Genomic DNA, 19,697 nt, shown 5'->3' on the forward strand with positions numbered 1-19,697 from the left:
CCCAAATGAAATTTCTCATTGTCTAATGCAGTAGGCAGGAAGATGCGCAACTCCTTACGTCTTGATTTTAATAAGATGATCACTAAGTTCTGGAAACAGCAAAGGTTCTGAGGCTTTTATCTCTTGAGACACATCAGGGGTCTTATGGCGGGTCCCTTAATTGACCGTACTCAAGTTACTATTATGCGGCCCCTCCCCCAAAGTGACTCTCATATTTGTGTTCCCCCAATCCCAAATGTCTTGTAACACCATTAATATGGACTGGTGGGTCTGGTAGGGGTGGAGTGTGTGGCTTATGAGGGTGTTATGCTGCAAGAAATTGGAACACTATTCTTTAAGCTAGTTAAATTAAAATTAATGGTCTTTTAAGTGTCTGATTAGTGAAACTTTTTTTTTGGTTTTATTTGCCATCTCATTTTCAAAGTGATTTGTCTCAACATATTAATGCAAACAAAGTAAAGAATCAATGAACAATCGTAATGAAGGACCGTTACGTAATAGAAACAGACTAATACATATAGCCAATTAGCTGAGTTATATGTATTCAGTCGTTCTAACGTAACAAGTTCAGTACAATAATCGACCAAATTTGGACGAACTGAACTAAAGACGCAATATGATGACACTGCGTCAATAACGCAAAACGAAAGCATCGCGTTAATAACGAAATCTTACGTCCTTAACTTAGATTACAGTCACACAGCCTACGTTAGAAAGATTAATCCTCTACAATAGAGAGAACTCAATTCCCCAAATATTCAGATTTGTTTCTGGGACAGATTATAAGATGAACACAGGACTGTACATAGGCTGTGTTGACAGTAAAGCCAACCTTGTCCTCATATATTTTACGTTAAAACTTCGATTCAACTAAATTCGTCACAAAGAATACGGTAAGTAGTGACAGATCATTCGTCTAATTAACTTGAAACTTATTTCTTATTAGATGAAGAAATGCTAAGGAAGCGTGACCTGTCAAACTGCTGTCTCAATGATAATCACTACGGGCTTAGTTATGTCACTAACACAACGTTCATGCTCTTAAAAGGAAAAAAGAGAAGAAAGTCAAGTCGGATATGTTTATCAATGATCTACGTACAATGACTTTTTTAAAGGTCGTATATACGTTAAATTCGCCTTTAGTGGCAAACACTTTCCGGAGACCCTCAGTTAACGTGAGCTCTCTGTGCGTCACTTAGTTACGTGCGTGAAAATAATGGAAATATCTCTCTTGTAAGACACAGAGCTTGATTGGTTGCGCCTCACGCGAGCCTTTACTGATAGAAAACAACAGTCCCTGGTGTTTGCTACTTAACTGACACAGCTACACTACTATTAGAAAATCTACATTTGGACTTCCACCGTATCCGAGAGAAGACTCAAACATTTATACATGCCCCGAAGTGGTTACAAGAAAAGCCACTAGCCGCGTAAACAAAGTCTGCTATACACAGTGAATTTTCGTTAGACTTATAGTTTAAAGGGTGTGAAGACTCGCGAAAAAAAGAAACGTCTAACGCCGGTATTCTGAACTAGTTTCGAATAAGATGAAACAGAAGTGTTAGACACCACCATCGATCCCAGAAAATACACACATAGCTTGCTACCGTCGGTTATTATACACTATTGTAAGGTCAGTACATACAGCTGCGGTCAATATACACAACACAGTGTAGAAACGATACAGCGATGGACATCTCAGGTCCAGCTAAAGATAACGAGGTATCACATTTCATTACTGTGCTGTCTTCATTTTGCAGCGACAAGAGAAAAACTTCAATTTCAAGCAACGGAAAGTTAACTTTTTAGAGATGGCGGCACTTCGTTTGGGGAGAGTCTTCAATGCCTTTAAGACTTTGACCTGTCTTGAGCTCTCATTACTTTTGACCTCTACAGAAAAAAAAAATACCGTTCTTGTTATCACTGAATTGCACCAACACACTTATTATAAATTTCATCAAATATTGAATATTTGGAAGTTCTCAAAACACAAGGTTTTTAGACTTTTGTCAATGGTAACCTAAAATGATATTAGAAACTATGTATACGAAATAACCAATATGGCATTGCACTTACTATGGAAAATGCACACAGCAAGTTTATCCATGCTTTATACTTTTGAAGTTATTGCTTAAAAAAGTTGTCACACTTTTTCTTAAGGTAACCTCGAAGGACTTTTGGCATCAACGGAAAAAAAAAACGATCTTAAAAGGATCCACTTACCGCGTATGAAGCTCACGTAAGTTCAATTATAAAATTATCGAGTTTACAAGGTTTTCAGACATTGACCCCCGCAGAATGATAACGTTCTTGTGCTGTTTACGGTAGACCATGTATTTAGTTTATCTAAACATTTCTTTTGAAGTTTAACAAAGTTTTACAGACTTTTAACCCTAGATAACCTTTGTTATCTTGTTATGTCTTTGTTATCTAAATGTATCTTCCTTACTTAAATTAGTGCTCAAAGCGAGAACGACTTGTTGCCCAACTTTACATTGATCTTCAATTACCATAGCAACCAGATACATGTTGTATGTATTTGTAGACTTAATCATGCACAGAACGATTGGCACTGAACATAGCCTGCACGTAAACGGTGAGAAAAAGGTCTGTGCTTAGTGATGATATTTGTTAGGCCGTAAACGTTAAGAATATAGTGAATACGTTTTGGTCTTGATTTTGTTCAGGATTGTCACCTTTCAATTGTTAAAGTCTGGAATGCTACTTTAAATGAAGACTTGCCGATTTCTCTGACCAAGCTGGACTGGAAATCTAATTTATTGCCGTATTCAATGAAATCCTTGCAACTCAGAATTTTAGAAAAAGGAAAAACATATGATATCAATGAACAAGTTCTAAATCGGTATCTGAATGTATGCACACAAATTGCACAAATGAAAAGTGAAGAAAAATAAGGGGGGGGGGGGGGGAAGTACTCACATGTGCTTAAATATGAAATGATAGTACTGCAGAATGTTAACAAAGAATGTTAAAATTAAGAGTATTTACGTAGGCCTATTATATTAAAAGCAAACGTCATGCAAAATGTGAAGAAAATTTCTGCACTGATATGTGATATGTAATAAGTGAGTCCCTGGACACTGAGCACATATGTATAATTAATTTTTCAACAATGTTAAACATACAATCGTCGTAGAAAAGGATTAAAACTAGATCCGAAATTAAGAGTTGATCAAATACACACAATCACATAATCGAAGCTGAGTTAAGATATCGCCGTGTATAACGGTTTATGTATACGATATCACGGTGTAATGTAACCATTTCACAGGATAATTCTCATATTTTGCCTAACAAAGTACGCAATGGACATTACAAAAAGGGGACGAACTATATAATGTAAAGACACGACTTCACCACTTGTATGCTATTCGTTCTAGTTGGTGGAGAAAACAGAGTAAGTCTTGCCGCTATCTTGCTTCTGCTTGTTAATACTACGCGTATTACAATTGCACAAACGTACATACAAATATACCAAAGTACACAATTAACAATTAAAACAGGAAAATAAACTGTAACAGTTTACTTTATAAACAGCTGGTTGTTATTGACAAAAGTGTTTTACTTCCAACATTGAAATATTCAATAAGAAATTATAAATTTACAATGCTTTACTGGAATAATATCATAATATTTAACATTTCAGTCGGTTTTTACGTTAACGCAGTTAAGCAATTATACACATGCGCTCAAACAGAGCCTGAATACGGGAAATGTGTAATATGTAATGTTGCTAACACGTTGTACTCAAGGGCGGCGGAAGCACTTTTAATCTGGGGGGGGGGGGGGATGGGGCAACAACGTCAAAGGGCACTTTGCAGAAATTTGATTGGACTGATGCAGCTTGATATTTAGTACCCTTTATAACTCTTATTGTATTATCTTATTTGCGTATACACATCACTCCAACGCCCCCCCCCCCCCCCTTTCAAGGAAAAATGATACTAACACTGCAATATCCAATGTGCAATTGGGAAACAAGGAACAAGTTTTCTTTCGAGACAAAATGAGGTGAAATCATGATAATTGCTAAAGTAGGAAACTGCCGAATTAGAGCTTATTTCTTGTTAAGAGCTTAAAGAATTTTTCTATTCGAAATAGTTTTGAGTTTGACCCACAGAAATTCATTAATAGTCAGGGGCGTAGCCAGGATTTGCAAAGTTGTAGGCACGACTATTTGAGCGGAGCGCCCCCATCAGTTGGCGAAAAATAAAGAAAATGTTTGGTTTTACAAACCCCCCAGATTCCCTAGTGTTCATTCTGGTTTCCTGGCCTCTTGCTAACTTGAGACACCTCATTCAATATCACTTTTAAGCCCCAAAAATCAAACGAGTTAAAATATTACGTAATTCAATACTACATAATGTATTTAAAATTAGCAAGGTACATGTACAGAGTAGTCTTACTTTTCAAATTCTGATATTTGTAGATACAAAGATAGGCAAGAAATGTCTTTGTTACAACTATAGCCAGTAATTGTCTTTGATACAACTGTAGCTAGTAAATGTTTATCGGAATGGATGTTTTGGAACTTGGAACGCCGATCGTGACAACAACAGGCAACAACGTGATGCAGCTCTATACATATAAAGTCTGTTAATCAACGATAGGTCCGGGCCTACGGTGCTACATACTGGCTACGCCCCTGATAGTTCTAAATTAGGATTAGATCTCTTACTGAAATATCGCTGACCTAATAAGGTGATCAAGGGTACATTTTTTTATGTAGAAAAAGGGCACATTTTTAACCTCAGGAAATGTGGGGGGTGGGCACGTGCCCCCTGTGCCCCCCGGTTCCGCCGCACTTGGTTGTACTGCTTTCCGGATAACCTATACGTCTCCAGCGACTGTTGAAGCTCCCGAGAGCTTCTCGCAACAAGTGTTAAGTAAATCCACTACCAGGTTCACCACACCTTTACAGCTGTCTTTGACAATGTCGTCAGTTTTAAGAGTAGCAAATTTCGGATCAGAATCCAATTCTATGGTAAATGTCTCCCCAATATCGCAACGTGCGGCACTGTGCTTACGCCAGTTGTCTAAATGATGAATTGCCCACAGCCACATATTGTTCTTGTCGTACATTGGTTGAATCTAAAATGAAAGAATAAAACAAGCTGTCTGATTTTTATATGTTATTATTACTGGTTGAAAAATGGATACAGAAAGGTGTGTCTAGTAATTAGTACTTAATATCGGCGGTATTTCATATCTATGGAGACACAATGCTTAGTTTCAAGAATGTAACATTGGAGGGCTATCAGATATAAAAAAGGAAACTTTGGTAGCAGTTGTAACAATTGCGATACTGATGTTTGCCTTTATATCTTTTTCATCTGTCATCAAATTATGGAAGCGTATCTGTAACTTTCCATTCTTTGGAAGAGAACATTTCAAGAGAAGATTTTGGTCTCATCAGTGTGAAGTCTTGGGCCCATTCCCCACTTTAGCATTACTCCAAACCGTTACACCAAATTGTCCAATTTACCAGTAACCAAATAAGTATACCTATATATATATATATATGTATAAATGCATTTCGAATGACTAACATATCCATTTAAACTTTGTTTTATTTATGAGCGATTAAGTTATATACCATGCGTAACCCTTGACAGTAGTAAGCAACGAAAGTAAAACTTCAACTAATTGTGACTGCATGGCAGAGATATAATTGTTTTGAAATAACTGTGCAATCCATTCATTCAGATATTGAAAGATATTGTGAAAACATTTGACCATCTGAGGTCATCTAAATAGGTGACTGGTTAAGAGAAATTCCCATGTATTCTGCAACCAATTTGATGTAATCATTGTAACATGCTTATGACGACATTTGCCCTAATTTTTATACTGTCATTGTGCAGCTTCGACAAGAATTGTGCTAACGTGGCTTGTTGACATGATGAACAAGCCTCTAGTAGCATAGATGCAGTTTTCAATCATTCTGAGTTCGGTTGTTAATAACGTCCTATTCGTATGCACTGTTACGCTATCATAAAGTGATGACTGGAAAAAACGTTGATCCATTTGAATAAAAATCATATTGTTACTTCTGGTGCATTCAAACGAACTATGACCTCCACAAAACCCAATAGGCCTTTCCTAATTGCATGCGAAACTTTCCCATATAAACTATAACAGTTCTCAAAAATTACCCTCTTGAGATACTGATTTTACAATCTTAAACCAACATATTAAGTGTGAGATTGGTCTAAGCTTTTCTTAAGGTGATATCGTGTTTACTAAGTTTTCCAAATTTGACCACTGGTGACCTAGTCTTCGTCTACTCATTATGGGGCATAACTGTATACCAAATATGGAATATATACAAGCTTCTCCAATTTATAGAGCACGGACGACGTTTGCCCACTAAATAAAGGCCAAGCTTCTTTCTCTTAATATTTCATATCAGAATACCAAGTATGAGGTTGGCCCAAGCGTCCATCCAGGAGATATTTTGTTTACACTATTTATCTTAATTTGACCTCGGGTGACTTTAAATGACCTGACACCTACACAATCAGCTTCTGGTACTCGATATGATTCATCCACATTCAAAATATGGGATCTATAGGAGATCTCCTTCTTGAGACTTGTGTTTACATAGTTTTAACATTTCGACAAATAGTGACTTCAAATAATATTTTACATTCACAAGGACACAGTAGGCTTCGTCTACCTTATATCGTGCATGCGCGTACTGCTCATTAACTTTGTCCAAGTTTCCATTCTGGAGATACCGTGGCCCGAAGCAAAGCGTCAAAAACACACAGAGACATTCGCCATCATAAGTTACTGATTGAAAAGAACATCAAGTCTTATTTTGTCATTGAACAGTTCTATGTAATACTCAAAATACAAATGCCTATTGGTTTCAATGATAACAAATCTCCTGCAGTTGACTTTCACTGAAAATGTATTCATTTAAAAATGTATTTTGTCAACATCTCATTGTCATCTGGCTTGTTATGTGAGTATTAAAGTACCTTAGTGATCTTCTCCAGTAGGTATTCGGGCAATTTGACTTTCTTTTTTGCCCATGATGTCACTTCCCTAGTACACCTTTCCTTTTCGACGTTCCCTGCTTTGCCATCAAATACTACTTGGAACAACGAAAATCGCGGTGGATTGTCTATCACGAGGTCCTGTCAATACAGATTGTTAACAATTAACATTTAATTAACAATTAATTACTATATATATATATTTATACATATATAAAAAATAATAACATTCCTCAGATCCAATAAAAATGACATATTTATGATTTGCCTCACAAAGGGTCAAGGACACATAGTGTTAAAAGTCATTTTCCGATGCTCTGCGAATGCGGTTGTGTTATTACTAACATGTATAAAATAACATTAACAACTGAGCTTGCTTTGAGGAGCCGACGGATTAACCATAGAAACATTACTGACACTAACATTTTTACTACTTTGAACTACAAAAGCCTATATCAAGATTACATTTCTGCCGTCAGTGATCCTATACTTAAAGTCTTTGATGGATAAATCTTGGAGATGAAGTGGAAGTCCCACGTGGTCACGTTTTGCAATATGTGAACAACAAAACCCAAGTTATACTGCAAACGCTATAAAATTGAATAGCTTTCGAACTTGAATTTTACCTTGCGTTGCCTCAAACGTAAGAAAGATGAAGGTTATGGGGTTGGTTACGAAGTTGTATGGTTCTCAGGGTTCCCCTCATGACCAATGCAGACATGATCTAAAGGATTTATATGAAGGGGATTTGTAAGAAAGAATGAATACATTGCTCTACTCGTGACATATTTGCGAACAAATTTCAATAATTAAAGGCACACATTGGTAATCACACGAATCGTTAGGATAAAGTAGAGGCCCGAAGTCAGTCAGATTCGTTTGTTTTGTGAAACACTTATCTTACTTCTGGTCTAAACCCTTTTTTGCTCAGTTACTGTAATCAGTCTTACCTGACATGCGGAAATGCACTTATCTAGTAGTCGCTTTGCAAGCTCTACAACATCAAGGAACCTTTCAGCATACAATTTTCCCCATGTATTTGTTTCTCTACTTAGACGGAGCTCCAGTTCATACTTCATACGGTATTCGCGTAACTGTCTCAGCTTGTCCAGAACTGTTTGGAGCCTCTCGTTTTCGATGGTTTGTGTAATGTTAATGTCATAGTTGACTACTCTGTCAACTGCTGTTTGAATAAAGTTTTTCTTTGTTGTCAAGTTATGGACAACTTTCGAGCCATCATCAAGTATAACAGTGAATTGAGTGTGCAATGGTTTTCCAACGCTACAAACCCTCTTGACCTCCTGTAGTGTTTCAGGGATGCTGATGTCGTTGAAGAAGTTTGCTTGCAATTCTTGCAACGATAGTATGTACCTATAACACGCCTCGAGGCTGCCTTTATGAATGGCCAGCTTGAGCTGTGTCGAATTATCATCTCCAGTGCTAAGCCTTGCCTTAGCCATATAAACATCTGCATATAATTCATCCGAGAGGCAGCATGCATCAGTTTGCTTTAACTCCTCTGCCATTTGGATTACATTTGCCCATGCTTTGCCATCACTTTCCTTTGATGGACTGTCACTTCTCAAATAACACTTTCCTCGACCAAAAATAACCTCGACTTGTGGAGGTTCACCTTTTATGATACTGTCGTCATACAACTTTTCATATTGTGTTTGTGCATCTTCAATATTCCCTAGCAAGAGATTTGCGTTCGCAAGCTTAAGTTTTGCTTGACGCGCCACGATTAAATCTCCTCCAGATTCCGTTATGTATTGCTCGAAAGTAGCAATACATCGATTTTTGGTCTCATCTAGAGAGGAAGGTGGGACTGTTATGATATGATCGCCATCAGCTGTTAAGCCAACGGCAAGTTGAATGATCCTATGAGAGAAAGTAATGTGTTCAAGAGGCGTAAATACGTTAAGCTTGATAGCTGATGTAAGAGCTCTGTACTCGTTGGATTCTTGATAAAGCTGGTCTTTAAAATCACTCTCAAACAGATCCTCGTATATGAAACGTGCTTCTTTTTCATTACCCAACATTGCCTGCATTTCACCAATTCCTACCAAAGCAGGATAATGACATCTATCTAGCTCTACTGCTTTTTCAAAACATTTCAGCGCCTTTTCTTGTAACATGGATCGATTCTCCTTCTTTTCGCGATATGATTGAGTACGGTAGAGAAAACCAAGTTGAGCATGAACTTCTGCAAGATTAACTTCTTCGATCAATTTCTTCAGCACGTTTTCTGCTTTTGAAAATTGGCCCTTGTGCCGATAGAATCTGGCTGCTAAAATACCGATGTTGCAATTTTTGTGATCCAATTTAAAAGCCTTTTTAAATTCACCTTCTGCTTGCTGAGAATTTCTGTCCAAGTTGAATAATACTTGACCATAATGTGCTCTTGCAAGATGGAAGCTTGGATCGATGCTTAAAACTTGCTGCAAAATCTGTTTTTCCTCATGAAGAAGGGTCATAATATCTTGAGGTAAAGGGCAATTCCAACCTATAACTCCACGCTGATGACGGGCCTCCCTTCCATACATTAGTGCCAAACCAAATAACCACTGGGAATTTTTAGGAAAATGCTTCAGTGCACTTCCATACAGAACCATGGCTGTTGTTCGCCATCTTGGCCCTAACCATGCAAGTATATATGCATGAACAATAGTCACGTATGCTTCGTACTTAGGGAATTTGTTTTTCTTATCTTCCAACTCCTTCAAAGTTGACTCAACTGACGAATCACGTCGTAACCACATGCGAAATGTGTTAATAACTACGCCGTATCCAGTTATCGCTTCTTCCGAATCGCATGAAGTGACGACGATATCCTCGGCTTGCTGTAAGTAATCCAGAGCTCGGCTAGGACTGTTTCGCGACCGATTATATAGAGTGCCGTCCTCATTTGGGCTCTCGAGAAAGGCTCGATAGATATTTGCCTCGATCATCATCTCCCTTTTAGCATTGTCATCTGTTTCAATGTGAAGTTTCAGTTTCGTATGATCAAGGTCGGAGATATCTTGGAGACCCCAGTCTGGGTGTAGCGGACATGGGTTTTTCTTCCACCAGTCTGAATCATCCATTGCACGTTTTTTTTTCTCGAGTACACTGAAAATAGTAATGGTAATATGGTAAAAATAGTAATAATGGTAATTGTTTCCAAATGTTATTACACACGTACTAGGAGAGGTACTCAGAGAACATTATGGCAAGTGAATTATTGCCAACAAGGATGCCAGGAATGCAGTTTCAGCAGTGCTAAATATTCTCATTCACTGATCGTTAGCAACATCAAAATGAAAGCTGCAGTTTAAAGGAGACATTTCCGAATTGAGGGTTCACGGGCATTTCACTGTTATTTGAGGTCATAAAAAAGGCATTTTTGAAATTCAAAACCATAAACTACCACTCTTCTCTCAATATTTGATCAATAATTACCCCAAGTTGCGCACAGTGAATGTTGTGATAAACAATGAGTAAGGAAAAGCGGCTATTCTTTCAGAAGGGGTCGTTTTGAAACATTACTATTTTCTCACTGATTGTGATATTACTCTCTAAATGCACTGATACAAAGTCATGAAAACGTCGTTCCCTTTTCTATTGCGTTATTTAGTGCCTAAATGTGAATGTTTTCTTTCTTTGAAGACTTGTGGCAGTTTTGTAACAGCCATACCCTGCTCTAAACCAGTTCTTTCTATCAGGACAGAAACAAGTTTTTACTACTAAGTTTTTAGGTGTATATATTGATAATAAGCTTTCGTGGCATGAGCACATTTCTACAGTATGCAGGAGAGCAGCGAAAAGCGTTGGGATATTATCAAAGTTGAAATTTCTCCTACCAGAGCGCATATTAAAGACTCTCTACCAAACTTTGGTCGTTCCACACATCTCATATTGTTCAATTATCTGGTCTGGCACGCCAGAAACCAATCTTCATCCTCTTATTATTCTCCAAAAGAAAGCCATGCGCCACATTTCACGTGTTGCACCTCGTGAACACACAAATCAACTTTTCAAGAATCTCAATTTATTAAAAGTTACCGACGTTTTTCGTGTAAATCTTGCCACGTTTGCATATAAGGCATGGAATGGTTTATTGCCTAACACATTTCATGATTTTTTTAACTAGTAACAGTGTGATACATCACCACAACACACGGAATGCTGATAACGCACATTACTTTTCGTATAAAACATCGATTGGGAGACTTCGTCTTAGAAATCGTGCAATAAAGACATGGAATTCCATAACAGAGAGTTTCAAAACCAAAGTATCCAGTAAAATATTCAAAAAGCATCTGACAAAAGACGTTATATCCAGTTATTAATAAGTCATCCATTCATTGGCACGATAACAAATTATTATAGTAAATATTATCACCATATATAGTATTCATTGATTGTCGAATTATTCTATTTTGTATTGTTATGTAAATACTTTTCTTTTTTTCTCAATACAGGGAGACTTCTACTTTGTTAAGCTGTTGTACGCTTTTTGGAAGACTTCCTTCACACTGTAAATTTACACGTGAAAAACAAATAAATAAATCAAATCAAATCAAACATTGATATAGTGTGCAAGAAGGTATTGACCATACTTATCGCCCTATTAGCTTCTCCAAAGGGCACCTCAGGAAAGTTGTCCAATCTCAATTTCACTGCAGGGTAGTACTTAGCTGTATCATTCGGGCACGTAAGCAATCACACAGGTTGTATACGAATCTATTTAGTTATGTTTTAGAATTTGCTCAGAACTTCAGACCAGGGATCTGTTCAGACTGGTGACGTTCGGATATTTGAGCAGAAAACAAATGTCACATAAAACAACATGGATTATAAATAGGATGATACTAGGCATATCAAGAATATGCACCTCACTGACAATACAGTCTGTGTCCGAGATGCATTATAGAGACTGGAATTTCTAGTTTGAGAAATGTTATACCAGGATTCATTAATTTAAAGAACCCAATAAAGTTAGAATAGGATGGATGGGAAGTTTAGGGCAACGACCTTGCCATATTCTATGCAAGTTGCGAGATAACAACCCAAATAATGTATAGGCTACTCGTATATACTTTACTGCAATCGCCAATTTCTTGTTCAGTATCAATCATTAGATCGTCAGAATTGTCAGTAAATAAGCCAGGAACTCTGTAGTGTATATATCTTAACCTCTGGTGGTTGACGTTAATCCGTAATTGACGGGAACTATCAAATAAATAATAGCCACCTGCGTCTCAAGTTAAATATTATTCTATCCTTTTGCTTGTGTCATCGCCACGAGGCGAACTGAACGTAATTGTCAAATTCCCATCTTTATATCAGTTTTTGTTTTTTAAGTTATCCAAATTCTACATTTGATTTGGTAAATAACAAATTTGACTGGAAAATGAATCATCCAATTACAAAAATACATAGGCTTTTGTGGACAAAGTGTGAACGATACATTTATGTACTGTATGGGCACAGAGCAAACAATATTATCAGCTAAGTGTTTAGTGACGTTCTCCATGCTATTGGCCAGAGGTGTTCGGGGCGCCCCACCCAAAAAAAATTTATATAATACTTCATTCCCATTAATGACCTTTAGATTTTTTAGGCATGGCTGTATTTAGGCCTTTTGTCACCTATACTTTTGATCTACACATGCAGCCTACATAGAGTCACCCTATTGAAAATGGAATGTAAAACTACCAAATTCTAGGCTACGTATACAAGGGCAGAAATCACACAAATATGTTTTTGGCCTTTATTCACTCAATTTGGCCGGTAAATTCTCTAAATTTGACCGATTGTGTAACACGAAAACTGGCAACCCTGCTGTACACTGTAAACTCTACAATGGTATCATGCTGTGAAACCATCGGGTTGTTTGTTATTTATTACTAGGGACCGCCCCAGTACCACGAATTTGACTAGAACACCATAGAATTAGTTTCTATTATGAGTAACTTATTACCTACTTCAACATTTTCTACCCAACGAAGCAATATTAGTCTAATTATATCCAGTTGTTTAAACATTTTAATATAATTTAACATGGCTCAAACCTCAACCGGTTGGATAAAATTTGAAAGCTCTGAAGCCTCTAAAGTCCTCCGTATCGTATAGCTCACGGGGGCTCCACATTGGATCCCACCAGGGGCCGTATGACGGGCCCCTGGATACCACGCAGATAGCGTAAAGCGTTCACGCCGACAGGTAAATAAATTGAATCCGTCTATAGCCCTCAATTAGATGAAATCTTGACTACGCGCTTGACTTTCTCTCCAATATCTCAAGTTCATACTTTTAGTTGGATAGTCCCTTCAACCATTTCGCGGACGGAACTGTTCAATTTGGACAAGGACAACATTCATAGTACCTTTACCATGCCGTTTCAAGTGTTTGAGAGTAGGGCATATTGCAAAAGTACCTAAAGTGACAAAACTTTCCCCTACTCTTCTTTGCCACCCTCAGCCCCCCTCAGCCCAACATGTGAAAAAATCTGGTTACGCCACTGTTAAATTTACAAATATCAACGCTCCAAGGAAAGATAATAATAACGGCTTGGTTTACCAACAAAAAAATGTAATTCTGTGTTCAATGTCAGATTCAAAAGCACAAGGGGTGCTTTCTGTACAAATATATTACTTGATTAATACGCGCTCATGGACAATTATACGAAGCCATATACACGCATTTACTTACCAGAAAAATCAATGTGGTCAAGTAATACTTCTTTCTGTGACACGAAGGTCCGGTGTTCTGTATTCCTTCTGTATTCCTTGTCAGATTCCAAAGCACAAGGATAGCATTCTGTAAATAATATACAAAGCCAGTTAATACGCAGTCACATACCAGTAGAATCAATGCGCTCGAGAAATACCGTCTTCTTTCTGTGACACAAGATCCGGGGTTCGATTCCTACTTTCGTCTGATGAGTCCCAAAATGGACGAAACCGGTCATTTAATGGAAGTTGTCTGGAACGTTGATCTTTATTCTTTAGCTAGCATGCTTTGTTAAGTGTATAGGAACTTTATTTTTTATAGTTTTCGCTAAAAAAAAGACAAAAGCTAGACATGCTAGTTTCCAAAAGTCATATGTAGAATCCCGCAATATGACTGCCACAAAAGAATATACCTTTGCAACAGAATGTTCCAAAATATCCACTGGGTTTATCGGTTCCAATTAGTAATCAAAACAGTTTTGTAACCTTTACAATTTTAATCAAATGTGATGGTGCACGGTTTTCAGTTAGAAGTCATTACTTATCGAGGCTTTTAGAGTAAACTAAAAACGTTGAGTGTAAAGACACACGTTTAGATTGCCAACGCAGATTCAAATTTGACCTTTAGACTAGTTCATACACTGTGAGTTAACTAAACCATCATAAGTTGTGAACTACCAACACCTTGTTTAAATAGTGCGTGGGTTGAAGTTGTTGACAATATAAAGGGTTCATTGACATATATCGACGGCGATCAAATATTGGATTGAAACCGGCCTTACACCTGCGTCATTACTACTATTAGCTACCATGGAACTACCCTATTGAGCAACTCCTGTATACTATCGTATGCTCTGGTTAGCTACATCATATCTTGTTGTGGTTTTTATGTTACTTATTATTGGTGTTGTGTACTAGTTGCAATTGCACATATGAGTCTTGATGGCAACTTTCTGTGAATTGGAACCACTGCTCAACAGAACCATGTTCAAAATTAGCTTTTAACACTGGGCGTTTAGAAATAACCATACGCAGTTGTAAACATGTTCATGTTTCCACTCTTTCATTGGTGCGTTCTCATTGGATGTTACATGGACTTCTGGGATTGTGGTCCATCATCGTAGTGCTCGATTTATTCAGCATTTTGTCTATACTGCGCTTCAACTTATATACTGTCTTGCTAGGTACTTTGTATTTTTTTTTAATGTTGAAGATCTTATACAAATATTACCATAAATATCACTACAGCTTAGAAGTTGATGATATTTACTCACATGTGATAGTATCAAGTCGGGTTAAAACGCGGTTTTGGAAATCAGCTTGTGCAAAACTGTTGCTTCGCAATGAAATATTTGATAGGGGTATCATGTTCACTATCAATTTAGGTACGTGTATACCACAACGTGCAACCATTGTGCGAATTCTTGATATCTCGAATTATATTTTGGATATCTCTAAATCGAATTCTTAATATCTCGAAGTCAATTTTTGATATGTCAAGTACGTTTTATAGGTATTGATATGTAGAAACAAATTCTGGAAATGAATTCGAGATATCCGACTATGAATTAGAGATATCTGTAATTATTGAATACACGTTAAAATGGCTTTCCATATGTTCGGTATTGATCGGCACATATATAAGATTAAAAGCATTGTTGTCTCTGTCGCTGGTGCTTAACTCTTGACTTAGGTGATAATGCAATACTCCATCATCCGGGCTGCTTCTCTCATCTGTGATTCACCAAACTTTAAGTTAATAGACAAACTATGTGAGTAAACGCTGTTATGTGTTACTCATTGCCTAAGTTATTGTATATAACTAAGGCTCACAGCTATATAGAAGCGTAGTTTACCGGTAGTTAGTCGTTGCATTGACATTAGCAAATTAATGTGAATTTATCAATCTACACCGATAAAAACATTAAATCAAATATTTTGCTGTTGTGCAGTTATTTGTATCATCGAAATTCTGAGGGGAAACTATTTTTTATCTTAAAAACATAAACGAGAAATGAGTTCCATGTTGCTTACATATGTGTATTAGTTCTACATCAATTAAAACTCCACGAAATGTGATGGTGCAAGGTTTCCAGTTAGTAGTCATTACCTACCGAGGCTTTTAGAGTAAACTAAACACGTTGAGTGTGAAGATTCACGATTATATTGCAACACAGATTCATATTTTACCTTTAGACTAGTTCATACACTGTGAGTAAACAACACCATCATAAGTTTTGATCGAACAACGCATTGTTTAAATATTGCGTGCAAGGAAGGTATTGGTAACATAAAAAGTTCATTTACATATATCGACGGCGATCAAATATTGGATTGAACCCGGCCTTACACCTGCGTCATTACTATTATTTATAGCTACGATGGAACTAACCCACTGAGCAACTCCTGTATACTATCGTACACTTTGGTTAGCTAAATCATATCTTGTTGTGGTTTTTATGTTATTTTTTATGGGTGGTTGTACTGGTAGTGGGCCTAGTGAAAATTGCATATATATATGAGTCGTGATGGCAACTTTCTGTGAGTTTGAACCACTGATCAACAGGACCATGTTCAAAATTAGCTTTTTACACTGGGCATTTAGAAATAAACAGACGCATTTGTAAACATGTTCATGTATAAAGGTTTCCACTCGTTCATTGGTGCGTTCTCATTGGATGTTACATGGACTTCTGGGATTGTGGTCCATCATCATAGTGCTCGATTTATTCAGCATTTTGTCTATAATGCGCCCCAACTGTCAACTGTCATACTGTCATGCTGAGTACTTTGTATTTTTTGATGTTGAAGATCTTATGCAAATATTACCATAAATATCACTATACAGCATCAAAGTTGATGATATTTACTCACATGTGACAGTAACAATATGGGTTAAAACGCATTGTGGCGGACTTGGAAATCAGCTTGGTCAAAACTGTTGCTTCTCAATGTACTATTTGATAGGGGTATCATCTTTGCTATCAATTTTAGGTACGTGTATACCACAACGTGTAACCATTGTGCGAATTCTTGATATATCTAATTACCGTACATTTTGAATATCTCTAAATCGAATTCTTAATATCTCGAAGTCAATTTCTGATATCTCAAATACTTTTTAAATATTGATATCTAGAAACGAATTCGAGATATCTGGAAATAAGTTCGAGATATCCGAAAATGAATTCGAGATATCTGTAATTATTAAATAAATGTTAAAATGGCTTTCCATTTGCGCGATATTCATCGGCACAGCTATCATTTAAAGCATCGTTGTCTCTGTCTCTGGTGCTGAACTCGTTAGTTATAGGTGATAATGCAAAAATAAATCATCTGGGTTACTTCTCTCATCTGTGAAATGACTAAACTTTTAAGTTAATAGTCAAAATATGTGAGTAAACGCTATGTTCATCATTACCCAAGTTATTGTATATAGGTAAGACTCACAGCTACATAGAAACGTATTTTACTGGTAACTCGTCGTTACATTGACATAAGCATTTACATGAGAGTATATTAATTTATATCTACAAAAAACTACTGTTGTTTGACGATGCAGTTTGAAAATTCAAGTGACTTCATCATAACTCCTTAACGGATCATATGGTCCGTTGCTGACATTCGGTTATTTCATTTAATGACATTTTGCCCTTTATTTTACCCTTATGAATTATGGCCTGACATGGGGTAGCATTGTATCACTAATATTTACAGCAAGGGGAAGGGGAGGGGGGGGGGGGGTGGGGAGGTGGCATGGCACCAAATTTTCACAGCAGTAAGCACGATGTCGCCTGTTGTGTTACACTGTACTTTTGAGTTCTGATTGAAGCACCCTTAACAAGGTATGTACTTACACAGAGAGTTTGGCTTCTTATCCTCCTAGTGCACTCCGGTCTTTACACCACCACGCCCGCCTCCCTCTCCGCACGCATGTTGTGATGCCATTGAGACTGCCATTCGACTTAACATTATGATACGAACTCACATTCAGTTAACTTTTGCCTATAGGTTGTTGCCTGTATTAACTAACTACGGAAATGTTTACATTATCGGCAATACACAATAGCGTAGGACTATGTAAGGCATTTCTTCTAAGTAGCAGCCTAAACATTAGTAATAACTTCCTAGCTCAATTGCCACTTAACTCCGATTACATAATAACACATGTACATCCATAAATTATACAAAATAGACAATTTGTAATAAAGTAGGTGTTCATAGACTCCGTTTTTACTTGTTATATTACGCAGTTACAATGTGAGCAGTGCCTGGTGCAGACATAGTACCGTACATACCTTTTTGAATGTAAGCAGACTATTCTTAACTTTCGGGTTTTTAACACGCCAAGTTCTCCGTCTGTTATCACCATTTCTGAAACTTGAGATGATATTTCAAATAACTGAGTATATACTATTATGTTTAATCAGTGTTCGTAATGATTGAAAACCTGATTGAAGTTTAAATGACAGTCAAGATTTAGTGGAGACATTGATATGTTAACCCTTCCAATCCAGTGCGCCGTTTCCTCATATGTATAGTGACGCCATTATTGTGCTATATATAGAATACGAAAATACCCAGTTTCGTAAGTTGAATGAAATACAATGAACTGCCTGTCATTGTGTAACTATATGCACAGTAAGCGCAATCAAGTATACGTTTCTAATGTACTATGGCTTTATGAAATAAATCAGAATTTTTGAAAATGTTATTGTCACTGGTTTTATTTGCTACTACATGACAAAACACACTCACGCAATTCTAAAGGACATTGTGCAATGTACTATTGTTCAGTACGCATCAAACTGTTTATAGTTTTCGATTATGTGAGAAATGGTGAAGAGGAAGTGATACGATGTGAAGAAACAACAGTAGCAAGACCAAGCCCCACCCCCACCCTTAGGTAAAACAGTTTTCCGTGTTCCTTACCTTGGTGCCTCAAATGATATTTGTAAAATGAAATGGGCAGGAAGATGCACAATTCCTTACGTGTACTGCAGTTTCATTTCCTGACGTATATACCTCCAAATCGCTATTGATTTGTGGCTGACCATAAGTTCTAGAAACAGCAAAGGTTCGGGGACTTTTCTCTCTTTACACCCACCAGATGTCCTATGGCCGGTCCCTTGACCATTCGCCGCGCTGAAATTACTATTAGCCTGTGTCCATTCCAACAATGTAGCTCCCGTATCTGTGCCCCCCCCCCTATTCTAAACGTCTTGCAACACCATTAAGATGGACTGGTGGGTGTTGCAGGGGTGGGATGGGTGGTTGGGTGGATTAGGGTGTTATGTTAAAACATTAAATTTATTGAAACTTCGGGACATAATCAATCTAGGAACTGCTTCAGTCACATATCGTTTTATACACAATCTGCTACCAGACGCTCTCTTTAACTTTTTCACAAATGAACTCCCTCATTCATAACTACAATACACGGAATCCTCCGCTTCTTTTGCATACTGTAAATCGCACTTCTTTCCACTCAACCCTTCGTTATCGTACCACTAAACTTTGGAACTCATTACCCAAAACAATAAGTGACAAGCCTAGCTTAAAATCGTTTAGGTATAACTTAAGTAATTATTATTTAAACAAATACTAACTCTTGACAAGTAATTGAAAGACTCTAACTTGTTGTTTGGACAAACTCAGGTGTTCAGATGCACTGGATTTTTTTCGGGGGCGGGGGGGGGGGGGGTTGTTATTGTTTTGTTTTGTTTTGGTCTTATTGTTCTATTGTATGAAATTGTGTATTTTGCTTTGTTGTACTTTGATTGGTCTCTTTATCTTTATTTTAGGGAGCGAAGCACCCCGTCAAGCCCGCAAGGGTTTTTTGTTCCGCTTCCTTCACTTCATGTATTATCCACTATTATCCACTACTACTTCATGTTACTTACTGTCAAAAACGCAAAACGAACACCATCCGTCAATAACGCAAAGCGAATTCACC

General features: G+C 37.2%; 1 protein-coding gene across 2 annotated transcripts; it reads right to left on the reverse strand.

The window, feature by feature from the left end:
* Positions 1-512: 512 nt before the first annotated feature.
* Positions 513-18,365, reverse strand: LOC139974126 (uncharacterized). Of its 2 annotated transcripts, none has more exons than XM_071981060.1 (5): positions 18,040-18,337; positions 13,722-13,829; positions 7,976-10,136; positions 7,008-7,166; positions 513-5,112 (listed from the first exon to the last, which is right to left on the reverse strand). In XM_071981060.1, the coding sequence occupies exons 3-5, from the start codon at positions 10,109-10,111 to the stop codon at positions 4,852-4,854; spliced, it is 2,556 nt and encodes an 851-aa protein (XP_071837161.1). In that variant the 5' UTR covers positions 10,112-10,136; positions 13,722-13,829; positions 18,040-18,337; the 3' UTR covers positions 513-4,851. The 2 variants fall into 2 exon arrangements, with proteins under 2 accessions (XP_071837161.1, XP_071837162.1); XM_071981061.1 differs by lacking the exon at positions 513-5,112 and adding an exon at positions 7,652-7,749 and having other exon boundaries at positions 7,031-7,166; positions 18,040-18,365.
* Positions 18,366-19,697: the final 1,332 nt, after the last annotated feature.

The sequence above is a fragment of the Apostichopus japonicus genome, chromosome 9 (assembly GCF_037975245.1).
Source record: "Apostichopus japonicus isolate 1M-3 chromosome 9, ASM3797524v1, whole genome shotgun sequence".
NCBI lineage: Eukaryota > Metazoa > Echinodermata > Holothuroidea > Aspidochirotida > Stichopodidae > Apostichopus > Apostichopus japonicus.

Coding starts and splice junctions, on each gene's coding strand:
- LOC139974126 (XM_071981060.1), bottom strand. CDS start 10,111: ATGGATGATTCAGACTGGTGGAAGAAAAACCCATGTCCGCTACACCCA. Junction 7,167..7,975: donor AGTGCATTTCCGCATGTCAG/GTAAGACTGATT, acceptor CTGTATTGACAG/GACCTCGTGATAGACAATCC. Junction 5,113..7,007: donor TACTGGAGAAGATCACTAAG/GTACTTTAATAC, acceptor CTTTCATTTTAG/ATTCAACCAATGTACGACAA.